The 13,007-nt window shown below is 43.6% G+C and overlaps 1 protein-coding gene across 1 annotated transcript in view; it reads left to right on the top strand.

The window, feature by feature from the left end:
- The first annotated feature begins 201 nt into the window (after positions 1-201).
- Positions 202-13,007, top strand: part of LOC128369012 (USP6 N-terminal-like protein) — a 16,934-nt gene continuing 4,128 nt past the window's right edge. The window contains exons 1-6 of the mRNA XM_053329999.1: positions 202-272; positions 944-1,073; positions 3,649-3,756; positions 6,637-6,746; positions 10,776-10,824; positions 12,106-12,234. Coding sequence (XP_053185974.1) covers positions 202-272; positions 944-1,073; positions 3,649-3,756; positions 6,637-6,746; positions 10,776-10,824; positions 12,106-12,234 — 597 coding nt within the window. The remainder of the gene's footprint in view (positions 273-943; positions 1,074-3,648; positions 3,757-6,636; positions 6,747-10,775; positions 10,825-12,105; positions 12,235-13,007) is intronic.

The raw sequence follows: 13,007 nt of genomic DNA, 5'->3' as shown, positions 1-13,007 counted from the left end.
GAAGAAAGGGAGGAAGGACAGATGTAAGGAAGCACAGAAGGAAGGAAGGAAGGAACCAATCAATGAAGAAAGGAAAAAAAGTAAGGTAGGAAGGACAGATGGAAGGAAGGAAAAGAATACGGGATGGCAAGTGGGCCGGATCGCACCCCTCGGCGGGCCGTATCTGGCCCACGGGCCGCATGTTTGACACCCCTGATCTAAATGGACAGAGATGTGAATACAGAGCACATACAGCAGGAGCATGGCAGGTTTCCAGGTTTCCAGGTTTCCAGGTAGGCGTGGGATGATATCCGTGTTCAAGGTATACCGCGATTTGAAAAAGCCACGATAACCGAAACTGCCAAATTTTCTGTCATACCGTTCCTACTGTAAGGTATGAGCTGTTTTTAGTCTGGTCATATAAATCCTTCCTTCCTTCCTTCCTTCCTTTTGTCTTTCCTTCCCTCCTTCCTTTCCTTCCTAATCCCTTTTCCCTCCTTCCTTTTGTCTTTCCTTCCCTCCTTCCTTTCCTTCCTAATCCCTTTTCCCTCCTTTCCTTCCTTCCTTCCTTCCTTCCTTCCTTCCTTCCTTCCTTCCTTTCTTCCTTCCTTCCGTCTTTCCTTCCCTCCTTCCTTTCCTTCCTCATACCGTTCTTGAGGTATGAGCTGTTTTTAGTCTGGTCAAAGACAGGAAGTGCTGGTCAAAGACAGGAAGTGCTGGTCAAAGACAGGAAGTGCTGGTCAAAGACAGGAAGTGCTGGTCAGAAATCCCTCAGGTGGTGCAGCTGCAGCGTAGAGTATCACGACCCCTCACACTGTCATTACAGATTCAGGTTAAATTAACATGTCTGTCTTTATTTTTCTTCCTTTTAGGAACATTTTAGAGCTATTGCGCAATACCACCATACCGTGAAACCGTGATTTTTTTGCTTATGGTTATCATACCGGCCCATGCCTATTTCCAGGTTTCCAGGTGTGTTTATGTCCTCTGGGTTTCTTCTCTCTGTGTCACAGCTGAAACATCTGGAGGTAGAGAGAGCAGAGAAATGGCTGAAGATGGTGAAGAAGTGGGAGAAATACAAGAACAGCGACCGGGTGAGTCACATGGAGACTGAAATCACTTCTTATTTTTATTTTTATTTATTTTTTTATTTATATGAAAATGACTTCACTGCTGGGAAGTTCAGACCATTATGGGAGAAGAATGTAAAGTGGGTGCAGGATTGCTGTGTGGTCAGTGAGTCTGCAGGAAGCGATGGTGGATTCCTACATGATCGCTCACTCTTTACAACAATAAGAATCAAAGCATTACGTAATCCTGAAGATGCTTGAAGAAAGGAAACCTGCCTACACTCAGAAACATTCACTTTATATCTCTTTAATTTGATGTTTGAATGAAATTAACCCTTTACATACTGTTTATATTCTGAGTCATAATTAGTCTCTACACTAATTTACATTCATAAACTCTCCATCAGTCATTAATACATGTTTGATTAATCCTTAACCCTCCTGTTGTCCTCAAGTCAAGGGAGGGAGGGAGGGAGGAAGGGAGGAAAGGAAGGAAAGGAGGAAGGACGGAATGAAGAAGGAAGGAGAGGAGGGAGGGAGGAAGGATGGAAGGGAGGAGGGAGGGAGGAAGGATGGAAGGGAGGAAGAAGGAATGAAGGAAAGGAGGGAGGAAGGAAGGAAGAAGGAATGAGGGAGGGAGGAAGGAAAGGAGGAAGGAAGGAAGGAAAGGAGGAAGGACGGGATGAAGAACGAAGGAAAGGAGGGAGGGAGGAAGGATGGAAGGGAGGAAGAAGGAAAGGAGGGAGGGAGGAAGGAAGGAAAGGAAAGAAGGAAAGGAAGGACGGAGGGAGGAAGAAGGAATGAAGGAAAGGAGGGAGGGAGGGAGTAAGGAAGGAAAGGAAAGAAGGAAAGAAGGAGAGAGGGAGGGAGGAAGGGAGGAAAGAAGGAAGGACAGACTCCTTTCCTTCCTTCCTTCCTTCCCTCCTTCTCCTAATTTCCTCCCTCCTTCCTTCCTCTTTTCCTTCCTTCCATCCTTCACTTCCTCCTTCCCTTCCTTCCTCCCTTCCTTCCTTCCTCTATTCCTTCCCTCCTTCCTTCCTTCCTTCCCTCTCTTTTTTCCATCCAGTCCACATCATTGGTTTCTTGTATTTGTTGTAATTAGACACAATATTTAGATTCTAGACCTCCGTATTTCCAGTTGAATATTCTCCCATACAGTATCTTATATACTGACCAATAACTCGCTGCTAGAGTTCTGCTGTCTTCACAGTTTTTGGTCTGGTGTTTTCCTTCCTTTGGTCCCAAAGATTTTAATGCGTATGACTCTTGGTACACTTTGTGTGAGTTTTGGGCTTCACCGAGCCGACATCGTTTGATTCCTCTCAGCGGTCAACGTCTTGAAAAGTCTTCAAAAGTATTAAATTCAGTTTCCTCAATAAAAAAGGAGCATTGAGGGTATTTGAAAGTGTTAAATTTCATGGGAAGAAAGACTGAAATACTTTCTCTAGCCTGTCGTAGCTCGTAGGCCGTGATGATGATGGTTATACAGGAAACACTTTCACCTCTGTTCACTGCAGTACTTAGAAAGATCATCCACTCAAGTGTTGGGTTTAGCAGAAACTTAAAGTCCTCCTCGACTCAAGCAGATGTTTTTCTTCTTGTTCCTACAGTTGGAAGTTTGAGCTTCACCGTGCTGAAACTAAAAATCACAAAAAAAATCCAGATTTAACCTTCCTGTCGTCCTCCTGGGTCACATTGACCCCGTCTGTTTTGACTGTTCCTTCCATCCTTCCTTCCTTTCCTCTTTTCCTCCCTCCCTCCCTCCTTTCCTTCTTTCCTCCATCCTTCCTTTGTTCTTTCCTCCGTCCTTCGTTCTTTCCTCCGTCCTTCCTTCTTTCCTCTGTCCTTCCTTCCTCCCTCCTACCTTCCTTCTGTCATTCCTTCCTACCTTCTGTCCTTCCCTACTTCCTTCCTTCCTTCCTCCCTTCCTTCCTTCCTTCCTTCGTTCTCTCATAATGTCCTTCCTCTTTTCGTCCTTATTCCTTTCCTTCCCTCCTGCTTTCTTCTTTCCTCCGTCCTTCCTTCCTTCCTTCCTTCCTTCCTCCGTCCTTCTTAAATCTCATCTGATTAAATATATTTGCATTTTTAATGAGGGAGAAGGAAGTGATGTCATTATAACGATTTTAATGTCATAATTATACTTAGAAAAACCAGGAAGAGTGTTTTTTATGTTTTAATGCCTGTGTAGAGTGGAGGAGATCTTTAACCTATATTAGTCATTTTTCATTGGCCCACATTGCTTTTATTTATTTATTTTGGATCTTGGACGTTAAACTTTGGGGTATTTCCTTGAGTCTTGTTGCCATGTGGAGCTGTCAACATAAGGAACTACACAGGGAAGTTAAAACTAACTTAACCCACAGAGCTAAATTAAATACTCCCTTCAGTTTATTTAATCCATGTCTGACGCACATTCACACACACTCCCACTTTACTTTTTAATGCTTAACTGAACATGTTTTTAAAATGTGAAGAACTTTTCCTTTGTTGCTATGTGAATATTATCATAAGCGAACAATATGTGGTTTAAACTTTCCAGTGACTCATGTCTTTTTACTCCCCTCATTGTGTCTGTTTTTCTTCTTGTGTCTGCCGTCAGATGGTCAAACGGGTGTATAAGGGTATCCCCCTGCAGCTGCGAGGCCGGGCCTGGGCTCTGATGCTGGACGTGGAGAGAGCCAAGAACGAGAACGAGGGAAAATACGAGGTACAAGTCATGATGTGATACATGCATGTGACACTCAGGCGGGGGAGTTCCGGTCCTCTGAAATGAAGCCAACCAGGAAGTAACTTAGAACTGCATTCTATCAAAAGGCCACCAGGGGGCGACCGTCTCTATACAAGTCAATGGAGAATTCACCAACTTCTCACTTGATTTCTAACCTCAGTAAACGTTTTCAAAATGTGTTTATGGTCTCAATCGCTAGTTTAAAGCCTTCTTCAATGCAGTATGATGTTCATTTCATCAATGTTTAGTTATGATACGTTAGTGCTATTCCCCTCCGAGCCCGCGGTGGCATGTTATCAACATCCGGGGTCTGTAGGTTGACCTACTAACCTCTGATCTGGATGATGTCATTTCCGAACGCCTCTACCACAGCTCGGTTTACCATTGAGCGGAAATCCTCCAGTGTTGTGATACAGACGTTTATTGACACATCCAGACGCGTATCTCCTGGCCTCACATGCCACCACGGGCTCGGAGGAGAATAGCACTAACGTATCGTAACTAAATATTGGTGAAATGAACTACTTTCAGATAATGTGTTATATAGAGGCTGTGCTTCGGTGCCCCGTGTACTCGCATTATACGGATATATACGCAGCGCAACACTGGAGCTAATTTCATCCTAACGACTCCAAATGACATCAAAGTTATCTGGGTGAGTAAATGATCGTATTTTATGCTAGAAATAAGGGGTCCAGGTTGTAAAAAACGGTAATTATCCTTTAATACTAAACTAAGCAAAACACATCCTAGTCTCTCTCTACTGGAACCACAGAAATTAAAATGGTATTTAAATTATATCATACAACTTTGTCAAAAATGTTTCTTTAGCCGTGCTCCACCTGCAAGCTAACGTACCGACTACTTAATAAAATATTATTCTTGTGTTTAATGACTAAAATTGTTTGACTCAACCTACTATTTTACCTGATAATAACCTAACTATTACCTTTTAAACATTCACACTGCTTATACATGAATAAGAGAGTAAAAGCTCACAGAATATAAGCTACTGAACAGTTAAGCTAACAAACAGTTAAGCTAACGTCACATACGACTGGGTTTGTAAATGTCTCTGATTAGCTCGGCTAGCAGATGGACGTTTAAATCCTGCGTCTGATCTGACACGTATTTATTTATCCTCCGTGCCGTCTAACACACAGCAGGATTAACTACATGTACACTTTAGGATGAACAGCAGCGTTTTAACAAAGTGGACGGGATTAAATCACTGAGAGGGAAAACAAGCAGATGGAGATTTAGAAATGACTTTGTATTATATGTTGAATTGTGGATGTTTTATCACATTACTCATCACAGTTATATTGAAATACACGGACATGAAAACGTGAAAATGATCAATTTCTGGCAACTGATCTCACATTGACATAAACACAAAAAATCTTATCAGCAGTCACACATTAGGCCTCATGCAAAAAAACACTCATACGTACAGATTTGTTCTTTAATCACGTTTATGAGACATTTACAAGAACTTTACGAAAATGGTGCCATATTCACCAATTTTCTCGTATTTAGGATTTTTGTCTAGCGTCTCTATCTGGACGAAATTTCGCGGCCGTGTCCCGCCCCCTCGCCCCCTAAACACTTCTTATTGGTTGAAATGTCCATGCTGCTTCCTGTTGACAAGCTAGCTAGCAGAGAGAGAACCGAGAGAACAGAGAACAGCAAGCATGAACGATATACTCGCGAGAAAACAGTTGTAGGAGCCAATATTATGTTTTATTATGTTGTAGAAAGTTGAAAGTTTTAATGTAGATTACAGTGTTTTTATAGTGGTTTGATTGTGTTATGACATATTGCCTTTTATCGCATAGATGTCAAATTTACTACAGCACCTGAAGTAGGCGCTGCTGATGCTTTCTGCGTTAGGCGCTGCGCATGCGCATGGTGTTTGTTTTTTGAAGGACTTGTAAAAGGTACAAGACGTGGATTAGCAGAGTGCTAATAGGTACAGAAAAAGAAGGTTTTTTGACCGTCACTTCAGATGTTACTGTTACGTTAAGATTTTGTGGACCGTTGTAAAACCCAAGAGAAGTATTAATGGAAATACATGGATTCTGCAACAAGAAAAATAAACAACAAAACTACAACCTAACTCTCCGGTGGTTTGTGAGTAGTTAAGGAAGACAGTAACATACGAGTCGAGCCAGCTGTAACTTCACACTGCTAATTAATATAGTGGCTTTGGTGTTGAAATATAAGTTTGCCACTACAACAGTCAAATAGGTTCACAGCACGGGTAACTTTTTCCTCATTCTTTGTAGGTTAGGTTAGGTTACTTTATTGGTCTCCCTAGGGAGACATTTATCTTGGACACAGGGACAGTGTTGCATAAATAACATACAATAAAAAACAAAACAACATGCAATACAAACATACGGTTAAAAAGACAGTGGTGGAACAAACGCAAACTGACATTGGATGATCCTACTCATGTACCGCCATACACCCCCCCCCCACCCACCCACCCACCCACCCATCAAAGCATTCACACAGGCATTCGTATCACATCACCTCCCATCACCTTCTCCACATCACCATGGCAACACCTTTTAATTCCACCACTAACACTACTAAATAATAAAATGTGTTTCTGTTGATCTATTTCTGAGAGCAGGGACCTCGATCTCAGAACTCATAAAGTCCTTCTCCTTAGTCTTTGGTGCCATTTCAGGCCCAATGTTCTGTTTCCTGTGTCAAAGAAAACAAAGATAACAGATTTTCTTCTTTTTCTTTTTCTTTTTCTTTTTCTTTCACTTCATCTCTGTCTCGTCGGTCAGGTACAAACATCTCATCAGTATCATTGTTGACTTTTCCTCTCTGTCTCCTCCTCAGAGGATGAAGGAACAGGCCAGACGGTACTCAACAGAGATCAAACAGATCGACCTGGACATCAACAGGACTTTTAGGAACCATATCATGTTCATGGATCGCTTCGGAGTCAAGTACGTTTCACACTTTTCAGTTCGGACTCAAATTCACTGAACGAATCTTAAAAACAGTTTTCCTTCACTGCTTTGATTTGTCAGTGTTGCATTTTACGTTACTGAGAAATTAACCTTCCTGTTGTCCTCCCGGGTCAAATTGACCCCGTCTGTTTTGACTGTTCCTTCTTCTTTCCTTCCCTTTTTCCTCCCTTTTTCCTTCCTTCCTTCCTTCCCTTCCTTTCCTTCCTTCCTTCCTTCCTTTCCTTCCTTCCTCCCTCCTTTTCTTCCTTCTCCTCCCTCCCTCCTTTCTTTACTTCTTTCTTCCTTCCTTCCTTCCTCCCTCCTTTCTTTCCTTCCTTCCTTCTTCCTCAATTCCTTCCTTCCTTCCTTCCTTCCTTCCCTCCTTCCTTTCCTCCCTTCTTTCTTGACTCGAGGACAACAGGAGGGTTAAGATAAAGCCGGTGGTGAATAAAGGCTGGTTTAGGGAAGTTAGCTCGACACTTAAGCGATAAGCGTTGCTAAGCAGAAAATTGAAGAGTTGCATGAAGTCAAGTCGTCTCCATGGTAACCAGTCGCTTGCTTAATGACTTTATATCATCCCAAACAGGATTAAACAAGGAAGTTAGGATATATCTAAAGTTGCAGACCAAAATATCGATAAGGAAGATAAGTAAAAACTCTAGTCTCCATGGCAACGCTAGTAATATTACCCAATCACATTTCTTTTTTATTGTAAATTCAATTAAACTTTACGCTACATTTGGGTTAAACGTTAGCTTATGATTTGTTAGCAGTGAGAGATAGAGAGAGATATTTTACCCTCCAAACTTCTCACATGGTTTTATTTCAGTAACTGTTCAAATTATCCAATATTTCATTAAAAACAGAAATCTAAGATTAGAGGAAAAGTCCCAAAACTGAAAACAGATTTATGGATCAGAACTTTGTTTTCTCTTCTTTCCTCTCTCCCGTTAATCATCTCGTCATCTGGAGTTCAGTAGTAACTCTGATTTAATAAATCAGTCACAGAGGCTCATTACTTTTAATACTTTAAGTTTAACTGATAATACTTCTGTACTTATAATTCAGTTGAATTTTAAATGCAGGACTTTTAGACACAGGCTGCAACCTAAGGATTATTTTCATTACTGATCAATCAAACCATCATCGTCATTTGGTTTATTAAATGTCAGAAAATCATAAAAAATGGTCTATAATTGTGATCCAAAACCCAAGATGTTCAGTTAACTGTCACAGAGGACGAAAGAAACCAGAAGATATTCACATTTGAGAAGCCAGAATCAGAGAATTTGGACTTTTTTCTTTTAAAAGAGACTCAAAACGATACTTTGATCATCAAAATAGTTGCTGAATAACTTTCTGTTGATTAAAGGATCTAAATATCTCCTCCACTGCTGGATAGAACCGATGTAAAGTCTATACTTTTGCAAGCCCAGAAGGAAGGAATGGAGGAAGGACGAAAAGAGGAAGGAATTTAGGAGAGAAGGAAGGGAGGAAGGAAGGAAGGAAAGGAGTTTGGAGGGAGGGAGGACAGAAGGAAGGGAGGGAGGAAGGAAGTTAAGGAGGAAGTAAGGAAAGGAGTAAGGAGGGAGGGAGCACAGAAGGATGGGAGGGAGGAAGGAAGGGAGGAAAGGAGTAAGGAGGGAGGGAGGACAGAAGGAAGGGAGGGAGGAAGGAAAGGAGTTTGGAGGGAGGGAGGACAGAGGGAAGGGAGGGAGGAAGGAAAGGAGTTTGGAGGGAGGGAGGACAGAGGGAAGGGAGGGAGGAAGGAAAGGAGTTTGGAGGGAGGGAGGACAGAGGGAAGGGAGAGAGGGAGGAAGGGAGGGAAGGGAGCACAGAAGGAAGGGAGGAAAGGAGTAAGGAGGGAGGGAGGACAGAAGGAAGGGATTGAGGAAGGAAAGGAGTTTGGAGGGAGGGAGGACAGAGGGAAGGGAGAGAGGGAGGAAGGGAGGGAGGGAGGAAAGGAGTAAGGAAGGAAGGAAAGGAGGAAGGAAGGGAGGAAAGGAGTAAGGAGGGAGGGAGGACAGAAGGAAGGGAGGGAGGAAGGGAGGGAGGGAGGAAGGAAGGAAGGGAGGGAGGGAGGAAGGAAAGGAGTAAGGAGGGAGGGAAGACAGAAGGAAGGGAGGGAGGGAGGGAGGAAAGGAAGAAGGAAAGGAGTACGGAGGGAGGGAGGGAGGAAAGGAAGAAGGAAAGGAGTAAGGAGGGAGGGAGGAAGGAAGGAAGGAAGGAAAGGATTAAGGAGGGAGGGAGAACAGAAGGAAGGGAGGGAGGAAGGAAAGGAGGAAGGAAGGAAAAGAGTAGGGAAGGATGTAAGGAGGAAAGAAAGAGGAAGGAAGGAAGGAAAGGATTAAGGAGAGAGGAAGGAAGGAAGGAAGGAAAGGAGTAAGGAGGGAGGGAGAACAGAAGAAAGAGGGGAGGAAGGAAGGAAACATTAAAGAAAGAGTGGAGGAAAGAAGGAACAGTCGAGGGTTAAGTCTCGTTGTTGATTTCCAGGTTTCAGAGATCATCAGGTTTTTAAATTCTTTTAAAACCCAAAGTGTTCCCGTCCTCGGTGTGAACTCGGGCTGAGTGTGGGAGAGAGGTAGGCCGGCTGGAACCCGATCCTCTAAAGGAGTGATGATGATGTCACTCACAGTTTAATGGACCGCAGGCCTGTTCGGGAGCGGCAGTGGAAAAGTCTGGAGCTGCAAAACCTTTCAATATTTAACAGGAGTTCAGCAGGCCTGAAGAAAATGAACCTTTTTATAGTGACTGGGGGAGAGAGAGAGGGAGAGAGGGGGAGAGAGGGAGAGAGAGAGAGAGAGGGAGAGAGAGAGGTTCTGTTTTTGTCTCAGACATCACTGTGTTTAACCCTCCTGTTGTCCTCGAGTCAAGGAAGTAAAGGAGGATGGAACGAAGGAAAGAAACAGGGAAGGAAGGTGGGAAGGAAGAAAGTACAGAGGAAAGAAAGAAGGAAGGAAGGAAGGAAGGAAGGATGGAGGGAGAAAGGAAAAGAGGAAAGAAGGACAGGGAAGGAAGAAGGCGGGAGGGAGGAAGGAAGAAAGGGGGATGGAGGGAGGAAGGAAGGAAGGGGGAGGGAGGAAGGAAAGGAGGAAGAAGGAAGGACAGGAGGGAGGAAGAAGGAAGGAAAGGAGGGAGGAAGAAGGAAGGAAAGGAGGGAAGGGAGGGAGAAGGAAGGAAAGGAGGGAGGGAAAGGAGGGAGGAAGGAAGAAGGACAGAAAGGAGGGAGAAAGAAAGGAAGGAAGGAAGGAAAGAAAGGAGGAAGGAAGGGAGGAAAGGAAAGGAAAGAAGGAAGGAGGGAGGGAGGGCGAGAGAGAGTTGTGTAAAAGCTGCTTCATCATGTTTAGTTTGAACTCTGGGCTCAACTATCTGACCTGAGTCAGTAGATCTCAGAGCTCTGGGCTCAACTATCTGACCTGAGTCAGTAGATCTCAGAGCTCTGGGCTCAACTATCTGACCTGAGTCAGTAGATCTCAGAGCTCTGGGCTCAACTATCTGACCTGAGTCAGTAGATCTCAGAGCTCTACTGGGTTTATATTCTACTAACATGTCATTCATGTATTCTGGACCTAAACCATTCAGTGATTTGTAGACCAGTAGCAGAACTTTAAAATCTATTCTATAGCTGACTGGGAACCAGTATAAAGACTTTAGAACTGACTGGGAGCCAGTGTAAAGACTTTAGAACTGACTGGGAGCCAGTGTAAAGACTTTAGAACTGACTGGGAGCCAGTGTAAAGACTTTAGAAGTGACTGGGAGCCAGTGTAAAGACTTTAGAAGTGACTGGGAGCCAGTGTAAAGACTTTAGAACTGACTGGGAGCCAGTGGAAAGACTTGAGAACTGACTGGGAGCCAGTGGAAAGACTTTAGAACTGACTGGGAGCCAGTGTGGAGTAATGTGCTCTGATCTCTTTGTTCTGGTTCAAACTGGAGCTTCCAGTCAGAGACCAAAGCAGAATGATTTTAGAGCCTGGTTCATCTCTCATCCTTTACATCACTTCCTGTCTCCTCTCTCTTCTCTGCAGGCAGCAGTCTCTCTTCCACGTCCTGTCTGCGTATTCAGTCTACAACACAGTAAGTGGCAGCTCTCCCTCCGTCACATGAAACCCTCACATACTTTACTTTAACTCGATTAAAGCTGATAGAGATCTATATTCAGGGTTAGGGTCCTGAAGAGGCTCATTGTATGCTGCATGGTGACTTCAGTATGTTTTATATGTTCAGTATAAAGGATCTTATACCATCAGCTGATAGCAATTAAACACTACTCTGATATTATTTGGTACAAGTCGAGGTTCAGAGCTTCTTATTTTTCTTATTTAGAGGAAACAACATATTCAACTAACTCAGTTCACTTTGCACTTCCTTCAGATCAGCTGTGAAACAGTCTGCTCAATAATTCAGTGTTTTCTGTTGGTTTCTATTTATTTATAAAGAGACAGATTTCTAGAAAAGAAAACAATCCTTCCTGTTCTATGAAGTGCAATATTATTTAGTTTTATTATACATGTTCAAAACATCTACTGCTACATAAGTATGTTAGAACTAGGGCTGTCAAACGATTAATTTGTTTAATCGAGATTAATCGCAGCATTTTCATAGTTAATCGCGATTAATGGCGTTTTGAATTGCATGTTTAAAATCCTGTTATTTTCCATTTGAAGGCAGTTTTAAGCCCATAATGTAAAGCATTTCTTACCAGAGTGTCTTAACTGGGAATCAATCACGGCTCTGCTGCGACTCCCACACTCCAAAATGGTCCTTTGGTGGAGCTGAGGCTGGCTTGGCTGCACCTGGGTGTTTAGCGTGGAGGTGCTAACTCAAACTCCACGTACTCCGGTGGTAGTTAAACTCCGTTTGACACAGGTTGCATTTTACTTTTGACTTGTCAACTGAAGCGTCTGGAAGTGTTTTAAAGTTAAACAAGCCGTTCAAAAGTCCAGTAGCTCTCTTACTTTCCATCAGCGCGGTAGGTTTACTGCAGGAGGCCACTTCAAAGCATAGCGCTACAGCTAGAGGAGCCGTCTACGGGGGAGTAGAAGGGACAAAAAGGCTTGCAACATTAAAATGCCATTAAAAAAATGAATGCATTAATCTAATCGCGATTAACGCTGACAGCCCTAATATATATATATATATATATATATATATATTACATACATATATACTGTAACTGTTCATAAATGTTAAATAGAGATTAATAAACTAAAGCCTGACTTTGATGCTTTGCTGCCGTGTTTAGTTTGAGTTAAAGCCGTGGTGCAGCAGCAGCAGCAGCAGCAGCGGCAGCAGCAGCAGCAGCAGCAGCGGTGGAAAGAGACCCAGAGTGTGACTGTGTTTGATTTGTGTCTACAGGAAGTGAGCTACTGCCAGGGCATGAGTCAGATCGCCGCCCTGCTGCTCATGTACATGAACGAGGAGGACGCCTTCTGGGCTCTGTCACAGCTGCTGACCAATCAGAGACACGCCATGCACGGTGAGACGGTGACACACACACACACACACACACACACACACACACACACACACACACACACACACACACTGAGTCGACCCACTGCATGTTTTCATGATGAAGAGCTGCTCTATAAGAGGAGGAAATAGATGATGAAGGGATTTTCAGATTTTCAGGGAGGGAGGAAGAAGGAACGAAAGGAGGGAGGGAGGGAGGAAGGAAAGGAGGGAGGAAGAAGGAAGGAAGGGAGGGAGGAAGAAGGAAGGTGGGAGGGAGGGAGGAAGGGAAGGAGGAAGGAAGGGAGGAAGAAGGAAGGTAGGAGGGAGGGAGGGAGAAAGGAAGGAAAGGAAGGTAGGAAGGAGGGAGAAAGGAAAAGAGGGAGGAAGGAAGGAAAGAAGGACAGAGGAAAGGGAGGGAGGAAGAAGGAAGGAGGGAGAAAGGAAGGGAGGAAGAAGGACAGAGGAAACGGAGGGAGGAAGGAAGGGAGGAAGAAGGAAGGTAGGAGGGAGGGAGAAAGGAAAGGAGGAAGGAAGGGAGGAAGAAGGAAGGTAGGAGGGAGGGAGGAAGGGAAGAAGGACAGAGGAAAAGAAGGAGGGAAGGAAAGAAGGAGGGAGGAAGGAAGAAAGGAAAAGCGGAAGATCATGGTTTGGGTTATTTGGGTTAGATGATGAAGGGATTTTCAGATTCTGGGACTGAGTGGGTTTAAATCTCTGTTTTCTCTCTTTCTTTTTTTTAAAAGGATTTTTTGTTCCCGGGTTTCCCAAACTTCAGCGATTTCAGGCACATCACGATCAGATTATTT

This window comes from Scomber japonicus, chromosome 1 (assembly GCF_027409825.1).
Source record: "Scomber japonicus isolate fScoJap1 chromosome 1, fScoJap1.pri, whole genome shotgun sequence".
NCBI lineage: Eukaryota > Metazoa > Chordata > Actinopteri > Scombriformes > Scombridae > Scomber > Scomber japonicus.
The sequence above is the reverse complement of the archived record's forward strand: the minus strand, read 5'-3'. Positions and strand labels throughout refer to the sequence as shown.